Consider the following 14,439-nt stretch of genomic DNA (forward strand, 5'->3'; position numbering starts at 1 on the left):
CTTTTAAATATTTTGTCATATTTCTGTGCTTCCTCTGACTTCATCTTTAAAGAACACATAATGAAGAAAGCTAACTTTAAACTTATCCCTTCTCACTGCTTCCAAATGCAAAAGGTATTGTGGTAAGAGTAATGCTGTAAAGGTAAAGGCTGATTCCAGTAGACAGACATTTTTTTCTGTGCATTTTCCCCTCTTTTAGAATAGCATACATTGTTTTGGGTGTTGCATAGTTATTGATTTCTTATCTCCAAATCTTCAAAAAAATTATTGTATTGACATACTGTAGATGCCTAACTATCCAACACTTCCACAACTGCAAATTGCAGGAGGCAACAGAGCAAACTCAGACTTTCAGAAGAAGTAAACAGGTGCAGGCTAAAGCACAACACCCACAATTCATGTGTACAGGCGTCTGCTGCACCACGGCCTTGGCCTTGTGTTTGCAGACGAGCCATTTCTGACAACACAGCAAAGGGAAACTCCCCCAAAACAAACTCATGTCTGCAACACGAAACCTACAGCCGGTCGCCCCCATCAGCTATGACTGCTTCTCAGACAGCCACAATAATTTACATATGCATCAGCACAACTTCCACAGGTGATTCATTTTGACTCTGAGTAAAAATGTAAAAATAAATTGCATGGCCATAATATGAAAAAAAAAATTGTGAAAAAAATAAATAAGTGTTCTTATTTGACTGTATTGTTTATTAAAATGTAAAAGACAGAAACTGAAAAAAACCCAATTAAAAGTATTAATACACTAATGTTATACAAAATAAGCTGTAAAATGCAAGCGAACAAAAGATTATTTAAGATCATAAGTAATTCATATTTTTTGTGTAATTTAATATGTAACTGCTTTCTTTTTGTTTTGCATCTTTTTCTCCAACATTAACTATTTGATTTTAAATATATTGAATAACAATGTCAAGTTATAGTTTAAGATGGGTTTGTACCTGTATAATTGCAGTTTTCACTCCTTAAATTCCTCAAACATGTGTACATTTATGTTTCCTTTGCCTATTTCAAAATACTTCCTCAAAAAATAGAACAGCAAGGCTGTATTTCAAAATGTGCTGCTAAGACTATTTCCCAACTCAAAATCTACTCAAAATGCAGCTCGAGCTCCAATTGCACTGAGAACAATTAAGGACAAGAACGCTTCCCTTCATAATTGCAGTTGTGAGAACTAGTGCTGGATACTGTGTTGAATCACAATCATTAGCACAACATCAGTGTGTGTTATCCTGCAATTCCAAAAGACTGCTTAGATGCAATTGTAGATAGGACACTGTATTTCACTTTGTCATCTATTCACATATATGTGAATAGATCTACCAGTAGTATATTTGGCCAGGTGGTTTAATCCTAGCTGCCTTAAATTGATCTATAATTATCTATCCATCCATTACCTACACCCACTTCTCCATGCAGGTCGCTTATCTGCAGTGGTCTTTGAGCGAGAGCTGGGATACAGCCTGGACAAGTCGGCAGTTCAGGCTGTATCAACTCAGAGACACACAGGACAAACAACCGTGCATGGTCAAACTCATACCTATGGGCAATTTGGAGAAGCTAATCAAAAAACAGCCATGTTTTTTCTTTGTTTGTTTTAATTTTGTTTTTTTGGCTGTGGAAAGAAGCCGGACTACCCACATATGCATGGTGAACACATACAAACTCTGTGCAGAAAGATCCAAGCCTGGGATTCAAACCCAGAACCTTTCTGCTGAAAAGCAACAGTTCTACCAACTGCAGATGTTTTTGATAGAGTTAGGTTTGTGAATGCCTAATTACCAGACATTAAAGTGTCAATGAGCCATTTTCTAACATGAAAGTAGAGCTTTATTACAGTTCAAAACCGAACATGGAGACAAGAACAGGAGTACAAGCCGAGGTTGATCTTTATCTCTGTGTGTCTGAAGAACAGCACTTGAGCAACTGTTTGTGCCTAAGATGAGCTGGCATTCGGCATGACTGAAAGAATCCAGGAGGTTTTAAATAGGTTACAGAGGCAGTTGTTTAAAACACTGCACTGGGCGCAGATATGAAATGAAATGACTATACGAAGGGGCTGAGAAAAAGCTCTGCAGTCCTTCACAAATGAATCAGAAGTCTTGTCAGAAGCTAATCTACTCTGTAATACTCTGCTCATCACTTTTGTATTGACTCAACATTTAGTGATAACCATGTGCTTAAAGACAATGCATTTTAACACTCTTCTGATCCAACTAAATGCTTGTTCAACACTGGCTTGTATTTATGCACCTCCATACTGATGTTTATGTGAAGCTTCCTCCTAATCAGTCACAAGTTGAAAGACTGAAAGCAGACAAGATGCAAACAGGCTGTGGAAAGCTTTAAAAGATTGACACACATGATCTAAATACGTAAAACCTTTTTTTTACAGACAAATATAGTGATTGTAAAAAGAAAGTTGATAAAACATTTAATTGAACTTTTATTTGTCAACATATAATTAATTAAAGACCTTGTTCCCACTGATCCTGGATTTACAGTGCCTTATGAAAGTACTCGTAAACCTTTCAGTTTACAGTGCCATATTTCAGTGTATTGCATTGGCATTTTGAGGGATAGACCAACACAAAGCAGCTCCTTGTAATTGCAAAGTTAACACAAACTCACAAGGTTTTAAATTTTTCTTACAAATGCAAATCAGAAAAGCATGGAAGTCTGATATCCCTAATGAGGGAAAGCTTTACCACAGCATAATGCTCCCAACACCATGTATCATTTTGGGGATGGTGAGATGAGACGCTTGACTATAATGAAAAGCAAGATGAATATATCTGCAAAAACATCTAATTCTATCAAACATGGCAGTGAAGGGCTGGTGATTGGATGCTGTCCATTACGGAGTAGGTCTTGGACTATTTTGATCAAAGTTTTCTCAAATCAAATGTGATTCTAAACCCAATTTGAGATCATCGCAACAGGACAATGATCCCAATGAACAAGGAAACTATAGCTTACTTTTTTTACACCCTCCTACACTTGGAGTAGCTTAGGTCCATCCATCCAGCCACCCATCCATGTAGGGCAGCAGGTAAATTTGATGAGGTGGGCTACATACAGAACAGGATAGGCCATCACACACACACCAGACAGGCCAATTAGCCTAATATAGAAATTTTTGGACAGTGATAAGAAACTAGACTTGTTTGAGAGAATAGTCTTCAATCTGTGTTTAAAAGATGATTTATGACATTCTACCTTGTTTAATTTTCACTGAGCATATATATATTTTAACTTGTCCTTATGAGTAAAACCCTGAAAATGAAAATATCTGGCCAAATAGAAAGACTTATTATCTCTCGGCAAACAGCAGAAAATCTGCAAAAGCCTTCGTGGAAAACAGATATGGATCTACAATAGCTGAGATGTGACAACAGCTAAAATGTAATAAATAACAGCAGCAGGATTGATAGCAGATTGTGATTAGTCATTCAGATGTCTGCAAAACATTTTATTATGTCTGTTTGCTCCACATGGCCAACAACAGCCATCAAATGGGGCTTTCTGGATGAGCCAGGATCCATTACTGCAGTCTGTAAATCCACATATTTCCAACAAACAGCCAACATTTAACAAGCCAGAGCAGCGAGTTCATGTCACAGCTCTGTGAACCCCACTCCCACTGCAGAAACCTGAGGTGTAGGAAAACTTTATCCCCCCTCCAACCTCTACCCTAAAGTTTTCCTGCCTGTGGACACATTTGCAAGGATAAGAGCCTGTTAATTCTGAGGTGAGCTGAATGGCAGCACTGTGTATGTGTGTGCTCGAGCAGGAAGGAGGGCAGCCTGGGACCCCAGGCACAACTCAGCGCAGCACAAAGATCGGCTCAGTGCTGTTGCTGTCACACGAAAGGGAAATGCTAAAAAATGAGCAGTTTGCAGGAGTCTCGCAGTGTCTGAGCAACCGTGGGATCCATGTGAACAAAGTATGAGCACAGTATCAGGTGGGTATAAAAGCCTCCCTGGTGGTATCTGTGAAGCAAATCCATCTCTGAATACACAGCTGACACACAGTTTGTGTGTGATTCTATTTTTCCACAAACCCACAAATCTCAAGACGCACAGTTTTGAGGGTACGATATCGTTTCAGGCCTCAGAACTGAATGCCTGATTTCTCATAATGAGAATGCACTGTGTCGGCATGTCAAACACGAGATAATAGAACAACTGGGCACAGCGAGAGAAATTCGTGAGCCTCTTTACTTCCTTGACCTGTTCCTGACATGACAGATCAGACGGCAGAGATAAAGACAAAAAAGAGCAGTGAGACTCGTATGACTTTTCGAAGGAGCATTTTCAAAAAAAGGAAACTGAAATGTTTTTGTTACATGACGTCAGGTATTTTTATGACCAAACCTTTAGAGCAAATATGCTTTTGCAGAGCCCAATTTAAAGACAAAAAATTACTTTACAGTAGAAATGCACCAATCACTACAGATACCAAATTTTCCACTTTTCCTTAAGCATCTAACTTGCCAAGTTGGATATCTTCTTTCAAAGGAGTGTAATGCATAAAAGCAAAAATGTGCCGCAGACTATTTGAAAGATGAAGTAGTTTGAAACCCAACAGAAAATGAGGGAATATCAAGACATTCCCCATTTATCAGACAGCTTTTCCAGGCCAATACGGATTTCCAGTTGTCTTTGACATTTAATTATGCAGATTGTAATTTTGAATAATTTTTTTAAGACAGTAAAACTTAAAAATAAAATGAAATTATTGCACGTTCATTGGCAGAGATAGGAAAATCAGGTAGTGAAATTCAACAATCCCAGTTTATGCATCAAAAATATGTTCACACTAACTTTAATCACACTTTTATTAAGATCAAAAAAGTGGATCAAAGTACAAGCCATTTATAATTTGACCTCCCTACTACCAATCAACGCTAACTGTTGAAAACTAGCTATGATCTCCACATGATCGATCAGTGAATCTCTAAGAAATGTGGATAGTTCCTTCATTTTCCACTGGATTCAAAACTACTATTTCTATCAAAGAGCCTGCTGAAGTTTTTTGTTTCGCCTTTGAATTACATGCCGTAAATTGAAAAATCAAAACTGGCAAGTACAACCCTAACCTTCATCTGATTTTAATAAAATTCAAGAAGGAGCATAAAGGAAAATGTCCAGGGTTGATCTGTTAATAGACCACATATAATTGAGGTTCTTCCTCTTAATGTATTTATTGAACAGAAAAAAAAAAGATTCTTCAGTTCCTGACCTGTTAACTGTTTAGAGCTGATATTTTTCCAATTGATTGTATTGGGTTGTACAATATCATTTTAAATCTACCCCTTTATGAAGTGGAAAAAAATGTATTCATACCATTCACAAAAAAAAAAAAAAAATCTTGCTTCTGTGAACCAAATAATTAAATTCATGTTCCGAACATACACAGTAAAACACTTGACAGGTGAAGTGAGGTTTTTATCTTGTCACAAGGCAATAATTCTCTGGAAATTTGCAGGAAATCACATGCATGTTACTTTGATGGATACAAGCCCACAAAGCTTTTTGAGGCCTTGACTGAAAGTGGATGAGAACAGACAGAGAGGAGAGTAGAGACAAAAAAAGCCACAGTGGAGCCAGAAAGCATGATCAGACACCCTGTAAAAGCCATTTTCCATTCAGTAAAACACTTTCAGAGCTGTTAAACAGTTTATACAAGCTACCATATTGTTTGAATCATGACGGAGCAGCCAATTAAAATCTGACACATTCATAGTTAAATTTATATGAACTGTTTGTAAAGCAGTATCTTATTTTTTTCCACATAAAAATCAGCTAAACATGCATAAGCTTCTGTACATAAGTAAAGTAAATATCAAAGTAGTTGAAATGTATCATACAAGTTAACTTTATTACTGTGAAATGTGGATGTGAAAGGACTTTGCTTTTAAAAGATGCTCTAACACTTTTGGGCATGGAGGAAGGAGTCAGAAACTTTCAATTTGTAATCCACGACCTTCTCTTTCCCTAAAATATATGTACAATATGATAAAGAGGCCCATTATTATTAGCTACTCTTAAAAAGAAGCAATATAAGAAACCATCCAATAATGTGTGTTGATTTCCACCAGTCAAAATATGATGCAAAGAAAATAGCTTAAGAGTAAAGACTAATCACAATTTGGTCTGACTCTAAGATCAACATGTTTCAGAGTAATTTATTCTTAAAAGAAAGTACTACCGTATCAAAAAGAATCTACCTGTATGCGAGAAATGGTTTTCTAGTTTTCTTTAGCTGAACTACAAACTGAAAGCTCCCTCCATTATCTCCGTGGCAAATGAATGTTTCTGTTTTTATTTCACCTGTGCCTTTGAACAAAAAATATCTAGAAGAGGACAAAAGAATCAGCTGACGTGAAGCAACCTGGATCGAGTTATTTTCAGTCTAAGCAAACTTCACCATAGAAGAGCCAGTCAAAAACTTCGAACTTTCAAATCTGGCTTTTTCCAATCAGGCAAGGCACAATGTCTCAGTCAACTATGTAACAACAATCTTCCTTTCTGAATGTGTTACTGAGTGAAGGGAACCTAAAGGAGGTTCTAACATCGGTTATCGCTCTCTATGATCCTGGTGTTAAAAGCATCACAGGTGTATTTTATCAGTACTGATAAAATACTGATAAAACAGTATTTTATCAACTGTTCACTTTGGTCATTATTATAAAAATAACCCTGCAAATAATTTAAGTGCATCTTTAGAAAAATATGTTTATATTCAAGTAAACAGAAGACCTGGACCAGGAAAAACAACAGCTGCATTATTTTCAGTTGAGAAAATCGCAAAACCATTTTTAAAGTTACACTGTTAAATTGGTCCTTTGATACATTTTGTTTCAATGGTACTAAAATTAATAGTGAATATCCCCTTTTTAATAACTACATCCACTGACAGTGAAGGTGCTGGACTGCAAGAATTGTCCAACTTTCAAGAACATCTTCAATCATAGCTGAACTGATGACAAATCAAACTGATGGGCTGGGAGTTAGAGTTCAGCTTCATCTCCAGCTCTAGCTCATGAAAGAGGGTCATTCACCAAGTTCACAGCCAGCCAGTCAAACTTTCCCAAGCTTGAAAAAGATCCCTGTGGGTGAGTGTGAGTCAACATTTTCATAAGATCTGCTCATTTACATTTTTATTGCAACTTTTTGAAGGAATGGCTTAATGGACAAAAAGGAAAAAGAACAACAAGTTTTGTTTTTGTTTCTTAGTTCTGGTTGAAGTTCCAGGGAAGGACGATATTGAAAAGGGAGACAGTTGCCACATGAAGAACAGTGTTAGACCAATTAAACTTCCTTACTGTGCAAACATGTGCCAATAACGGTCTTAAGATTGAAACATGCAGTGATTCAAGAAGTGCATGTGAATGAGACCTGCTCAAAGTCAGCAATTGAAATAGAAGTAAAGTCTGCTTTTTGAATATAAACTAGAAAATCCAACAGAGGAAAGTAGGTGTTCTTATTTTTAAACAAAGCCACCATCAAATATGTATACATATTATATATATATATATATAGCTCCATCTAGATAGATAGATAGATAGATAGATAGATAGATAGATAGATAGATAGATAGATAGATAGATAGATAGATAGATAGATAGATAGATAGATAGATAGATAGATAGATAGATAGATAGATAGATAGATAGATAGATAGATAAGTGCATCTTTAGAAAAATATGTTTATATTCAAGTAAACATATATATATAGAGATATATATCTATATATATATAGATAGATATATATCTATATCTATAGATATATATAGATATATATATATCTATATATATCTATAGATATAGATATATATCCAGGGGCGGCATCAGGAATCTTGAGCCCCCCCTGCACAGCTGCTGTTATATGCTGTTTTTTAGTCTATTTGACCCATAAAGAGCATCACATTTTTAAAGACTTGCAACTTGCTTTCTTTGGTTCAATACTGATACTAGACAATATTTACTGCTCATAAATTAAACATCCAACAGTCCGCATACAGTATGCAAGTAGGTTGCTTACGTTTTTTCTATTAGTTTTAGATTACTGAAATGTCTCTCCCTACGAGCAACAGCCAAAGGCAACATGCAAAATATACATGAAGCAATCCAGAGTAAAGACATCGCGTTTCTCAAAAAATGCTATGTAGTTGCATTTTATTCAAGCTGCAGTATATAACTTTAATAAAAAATATGTTTTCTCCATATTTGTTAAAGCTGGCACCAATATGTGAAAAGATTGATCTCCTCCCCCTCGTCCCTGAACTACTATTTCTGGCTAAAGTAATGCGCAATTCCAGGCAAAACAACCAATCAGAATCAAGAGGAAGCTCTTAGCGCTGTCAATTAACCTCATTCACTCACTGCTAAATGTGCTAATGGTGGAGAAACAACATATCATTACAGTGTACCTTTTATCTCCCGTCATTGGTAGCTATGCTAACTAGACTGAACATTCACAACAGGCTATGCTAGCTGCAGCATAGCATAGAGCGAGAGGGAGGGAGGATGAGCAGCCACATGAGATTGTGATTGACAGAACTAAAACTCTCCTGCCACTGATTGGTTGTTTCTAGCACTGTTTTTTGTTTTGTTTTACTCTGTCAAGCACATTCAACAAATTTTGAGTTGATCAATTTTAGAAACTGATCAACTCAAACTCTACTTTCTCATTTCTCAAGTATTGCAAAAACGCACATTAGATGCAGTCTTCTTGATAAAAACATTATGACTTGTCAGAAAAGTTTTTTATGAAAAAAAAAAAATGTCGTGCAGGCAATTCAAGTAAAAAAAAATGTTTATTTACTCATAATTTTTCTCATATGATGCCTCTGACTTATGAGCTCCATTTTTAACACATTTCAGTTTGCTGGTTTCTGCAATGGCTGTGTCTTTATTTCAAATCTCTTGGACATTTGACATATTGGTACCAGGGACAACAGCCTCTAGTGCTCACACAAAACATGAGTGCCATCCAGCAGCACTGATGACAATTAGAAAAAGTTGATTTGAGAATCATTAAAACAGTGTTCTTCTTGAGAACAAAACTAACAATCCATGCACCAGTAAAACCACACAAACGTTAAGAAAGTTGTACTCTAGAGTCGACATGTGTCTCAACTTCCTTCCTCTGAGTAACAGTTATGATGCCACAACAACAGCAGCCACTGACTGGAAAAGCCAGAGGAAAAAAAACTCTGCAGAGCTAAAGGATGTTTCAGAGTCCACCGACTCCAGATCTTTTTGAAACATCATCACCAAAGCCCACAGAAATGCAGAAGCAAGTTGGATCATTTTTAGCAAAGCACATTCATAATGCAGTAACATCACACAGCTGTTGCATCAACACTCACCGTTTTTACTGCCATGCAAGAAAAAAATGTGACCTAAAGCCAGGGGCCCAACTCTGCTGAGCTTAATATATCATTTTTAGATAAAAACAAAAAAAAAAGAAGTTTGTTTTTACTTACAATTTTGGGGAAAATTTGGTAACATAACATTGTGCACATAGACCTATCTTATGATTACAACATGAATAAATGGAACAAATAATCAGTTCTTGGACTGACCTATAAAGTTGTTAAGTCTCCCAATTATGTAGTTAGAAACCGATCCAGTACTCAATCACTAAAATCTAATTGTTGCAGACATGATTTTTGAAATTTTTTTTGTCTTGTATCTGCAACAAAATATTTTAACATCAAAATTTTAAACATGTTTGTCTATAAGAAATGTAATTTTAGCCTTGCCAATCTGGAAACAGAATGATAATTATTTAAGACAAGAATACTGGTGCATATCTCATACAATACAATTAGATTTTGCAAATCTTACTTGGTTACCCCTAAACTTTATTTATTTTTTATTTATTTCCTTTATTTAACCAGGTAAACCCCATTGAGATCTAGATCTCATTTTCAAGAGGGATCTGGACAGAAGCCTGCAATACACAGCAACCTGGTTACAAAATAAAACTAAGTGTAAAACAATGTAAATCAATTTAAAAGCAGTGACACTGTTAATAGAATCTCGTTGCCTATTTTTAAGAACCGCTCAAAATAAATTCAATGAAATCAGTTCTGACATCTTGAGTTCAGACTGGAGCTGATTCCAGGCTATAGGAGCCATCTTACTGAATGCTTGAATCCCTTTTTCAGTTCGAACATGTGGAACATGCAAAAAAAAAAAAAAAATTGATTAGAGCATAAAGAATGGGAAATAACAGATCGTTGTAAGAGAGAGGTTAAGTATGCTGGAGCCAAGAAGAGTAGAGATTTACAAATCAGGATCATCAGGTGATTGTTTCTCTGTACGCTTAAAAGAGGCCATTTCATCTGCTTAGTTCTACTATGCCTTCGTCTGGCTGTGACTGTCACTTTTCCTCATCTATTGATGAACATCAAGCTGTTGGATTTTGTGTCATAAAATTAACTCTGCTGTTAAAATGAATCTGTTTCCTCGCCTGCTGGCCATCAACATCTATCCAAACAAAACTTAAAGTAAGCTTTGAGGCCTTTATTTTTCCAGTTCTGATCGGCTCATCAACAGGTGTGTAAACTTCAGCGCGTCTAATCTGATGTCTGTGCATGGAAGCGGTGAGATGAACTTACACGAAAGCGTGGTAGATGAACGCCCAGGTTCTGGGTCTCTCCAGGACGTTGTATAGGTAGTTTTGAAGCCGCCGGTAGCGCACGTTTCTTCGGCCGCTCTGGGCGCTGTACACCAGCGGCTTTCCCAGGAGGCTGAGTCGAGCTCCCTGCTTCCCTGCCAGGCTGTCCGAGCCGCGACCACCAGCGGCGTTGGTGCCGCCGCTGGCTGTGGTGCTGGCAGAAGGGGACAGCAACCCCTCTCCCGCGTTGTTCATCATCATCTTTCGTCCGGACTCCACATCTTTTATGCCGTAGCCCTCGTTATGATGCCTGGGTGATGCTCTCATCCAGAGCCCGCTGCCCCCACCTCCGCCTCCGCCTTCGTCTCCGCTGTGGTTCCTGGGCATGGCATCACCAAAGCTGGCAACAAGTGCGCGGAGGGTCTCCAATCGTGTCCGATACGCACTATAGTCCTCTCTGCACGTGTGAGGCGCTTAGCTGAGAGCGAGAGCAGCTGCGCACGACACTGGCCCGGCCCGGCACACTTTCACCGCCCTCTTCCCCCCTTACATCAACATCCTAGTGTACACAAATACCCAGCGCGCCTCAAAGGTGCCCACATGTGCCTGTCTGGCGGTGACAGACTGCAGGGTGTCCGTGCCACAGCGAGGGGAGATTCGTGTTCTACTGCGCTCTGCTTCGCAGTCTGTTGCGAGACAGCGGCAGATGCGCATTAGTTCTTCTGTTCTCTCTACATCACAGTTGTTTCTGCTTTTCATTTAGGAATAAAGGCTTCCTGACTCCAAGTTTCTTTGTTGTCAGGAGGAGATAACGCGCCGAGGCAGGTCTGATGCAAATGAGTAACCGTCACATTTATGCTTATTTCCCACGTAAGTTCGGAACTAAACTTAGAGCCTGTAAATTATCATGCATTTTTTTCGAGCTTATGTTTGGTGTACAGAATTTGCAGCATACTGTGTCAAATGTCACACTTTATTTTCGACCTCGGATTGTATTTATCCTTTAAACAGTGCAACACAAAAGTGCTGGATTGCTATTATTATTTTTAATATTTTATTGCCACGCCACATCTTTATATGATGTGATTATGGACGATATCCCCTTTCTGGTTAATTTATTTGTATCGTGGAGTTACTATTAAAGTGTGGGTAAAAAGGAACGGAAAACACTTCTTTCATTTAAAGTGAAAGTTTTAGGAGGAAGGAGGTGTCGCGGGGAACCTTAGCGTCAGTTACTCCTCCGCATGTGAACTTCCTCCTCCTTAGCCGTCGACGCCGCTTTTGTCTGGCTCCTTTTCTCTCCGCATCGACCTGACCTTTATGATCATCGCGTTTCTAAGAAGCAGATCTCACACAGCGTCCTGTCACAAAAACGCAGTAACCTGGGTGCAATGAGTGGCGCTCAGGTGAGTTCTGAGTTTATTGCAGAGAAAGTGCAAGAGAAGCTTCCGCCTCCTGCCGGATTTAGTCTTCTTACGAAACGACGCCATCTGCTGGTGGCTGACTTTCTGTTCAGGCTCCACTGACTCAAGTTTGAGAAAATCCCAAGACACCAAGAGCTTTAAAACAAAAAATAGGGAGGCATTAGTACAACATCTATTCCTAAATTTCCTAAATTCGTAAAGATGGCTGCATGTACCTGTACCCTGACTATCACCTTGCAGATTTTTGATTTATTCTGCCCCATTGCCCTTTCCAACACTGACCTGTAATGTTTGTCCAGATAACAGACAACAATTTATTCACCATCCATGGTTCCCATTGTACATAGGGTCCTCTTCCCTAATGTTCTGGGGGTGAAACAATCCCCAATAACTTTACGTTTTTCTCGTCTCCACTGTTTAATCTCCATGGCTTTCGGACAGTTAAAGTTTGAGTCTCCACAGAGTTAACCCAAGGAAACATCCTCAGCTGTGTAAAATGCTACTTCCTGTTCCTAATTCCTGCTGTTCATTTTGCCAGTTACTCACCAATCTGTTTCCTTTATGGAGTCTGACCCGGAAGCCATTCCCATGAAGTCATTCCTTTCCGGCTCTCACATTATCGTAGACCGCTTACCTTTGCTAAGTTGTGGCTGACTTTTCAGGTCCAAACCTACACTGCTTGTTACAATTAAGCTGAAAATGATAAAATATAGCTTAAGCTTGCTTTTCACTCTTAAGTATATGGAGTTTTTCTATGGACATTTCCTTCTTTGTCAAGTGACTTAGACTAGTCCATGTGTCATTTTCAGCTTTACTTTAAGACACCTAGCTTTGACAGATGAATCTCTCAAGCAGTAAAAGTAAACTTAAAAAATGACATGTTTTGGTGCCTGTCGCCAAGACACAATCTGACTTCCTGTTCTTACTCCAGCTGTTCAACAAAGTCCCTTCCACAATGTTCAATTCTGCACAGCTGGAGTGTAGATGACACTCAAGGATGCTTCATTTCTCTCGGGACTGCTACGCTGGAGCACATTCTGAGCAGCTGACCAAAGGCTTCTGACGTTGCTGAGGCCGTGACACGGTGCTTGAGGCTTCTTCAAAGCCATCTGGAGACCCATTACCAGCATCCCGGCAAACAAACATTCATCAAAGCCACAGAAACACCAGGAAATACACTAAAAAGAACGTTAGGGATCCTCAACTGTGCACCAAGACGGAGATAATATTTTGATAGAAAAACTGCTCATATGTAAGGAACAGAGCACAGCACAGAAGTGAGGTTTGTAGAGGTGAAAGATTTAGTCACTCAAGAATTACATGGCTTAAGTCTGGACAATTTAAACCCAGTCAGAAGAGCAACACAGAGATCTCTGGATTTACCAAGTGTTGGTGGTGTCACAAGAAGGACATGTTGTTGGAGTCTTTAACTTTATAATTTTTTGTCTTGTTATTAGAAGATTCTTCAAGTAGAGTAATAAAAGAGACCAGTAAAAAAAAGTCTTTCAACATGAGAGGAACACATATGGTCTTTAGAGCAAAAAAACACAAACTCAATGTCACTGTTAATTGTGTCTTAAATGCAAGAACCGCAGTATCTGTTCCTGAAACACAGCAACAGATGCTGGTGTTCGGTTTTGTGACGCAAAAGAATCAGAGGGATTTTTGTTGAAGTTTTTGCCTTCATTTCTCTTGACTAGTATGTCAGAGTGCAAGCTACTGTTATCTTGCTCTGGTGTGGGAAAGCAATGATGAACTCAGGATCTTAAAACTGATGAGTAGTCATGTCATCTTTTCAAAAGTAGTTTCCAGAATCACCCTGTCTCACATCTCCATGGAAAACATCAAAACAGTTCAGTGTTTCTTTGAGTCAGCAGAAGGTTTGCAGATTAGGAGCTCTATGTTTTCATTTGCTTCATTTAGTTTCTTTGGGAAGAACATCTCGATGGATTTTAATAAAGCTAAATTTGTGGCATGTATATTCCAGCTCTTTCCAAGACTTCTCTTTCCACTCATGTGGTACTTATGACCTGATTTGATTAATCTTTTTCCATAGCGCGAGATGGAAATTTTATTGTGGCGTCTTACATGACATGTGATCAGCTCTCTGCTTTTCCACAAGGCCTCCATCCATGTGTTGAACCAAAGGGCCGTGACCCCTGGTGCAGCAGCGAAGGGAACAGAGAAGGCCTGGGGGCCCGGCTGGCATGGCAAGTGTGCTGGGAGGATTAGTTAAGATTGCCTGCAGATGTTGTTTCAAGGGGCCCTCTGTTTATTTAATGAGAAGAACATAAATCTCTTAAGCTCTCTGCTGCACTGTATTACATGTTAGGTCACGCATGAGGCCATGAGACTCTGACTT

The 14,439-nt window shown here is 38.6% G+C and overlaps 1 protein-coding gene across 6 annotated transcripts in view; it reads right to left on the reverse strand.

Annotated features, from left to right (window-relative positions):
* The window catches only part of kcnq5b (potassium voltage-gated channel, KQT-like subfamily, member 5b), a 102,734-nt gene extending 90,825 nt beyond the window's left edge, over window positions 1–11,909 (reverse strand). Inside the window, exon 1 of one of the 6 annotated variants that reach the window (XM_032562909.1) lies at window positions 10,655–11,909. In XM_032562909.1, coding sequence (XP_032418800.1) covers window positions 10,655–11,040 — 386 coding nt within the window. In that variant the 5' untranslated portion in view covers window positions 11,041–11,909. The remainder of the gene's footprint in view (window positions 1–10,654) is intronic. The other 5 variants (XM_032562910.1, XM_032562911.1, XM_032562912.1 and 2 more) reach the window with 5 other exon arrangements.
* Window positions 11,910–14,439: the final 2,530 nt, after the last annotated feature.

This window comes from Xiphophorus hellerii, chromosome 5, assembly GCF_003331165.1.
Source record: "Xiphophorus hellerii strain 12219 chromosome 5, Xiphophorus_hellerii-4.1, whole genome shotgun sequence".
Taxonomy (NCBI): Eukaryota; Metazoa; Chordata; class Actinopteri; order Cyprinodontiformes; family Poeciliidae; genus Xiphophorus; species Xiphophorus hellerii.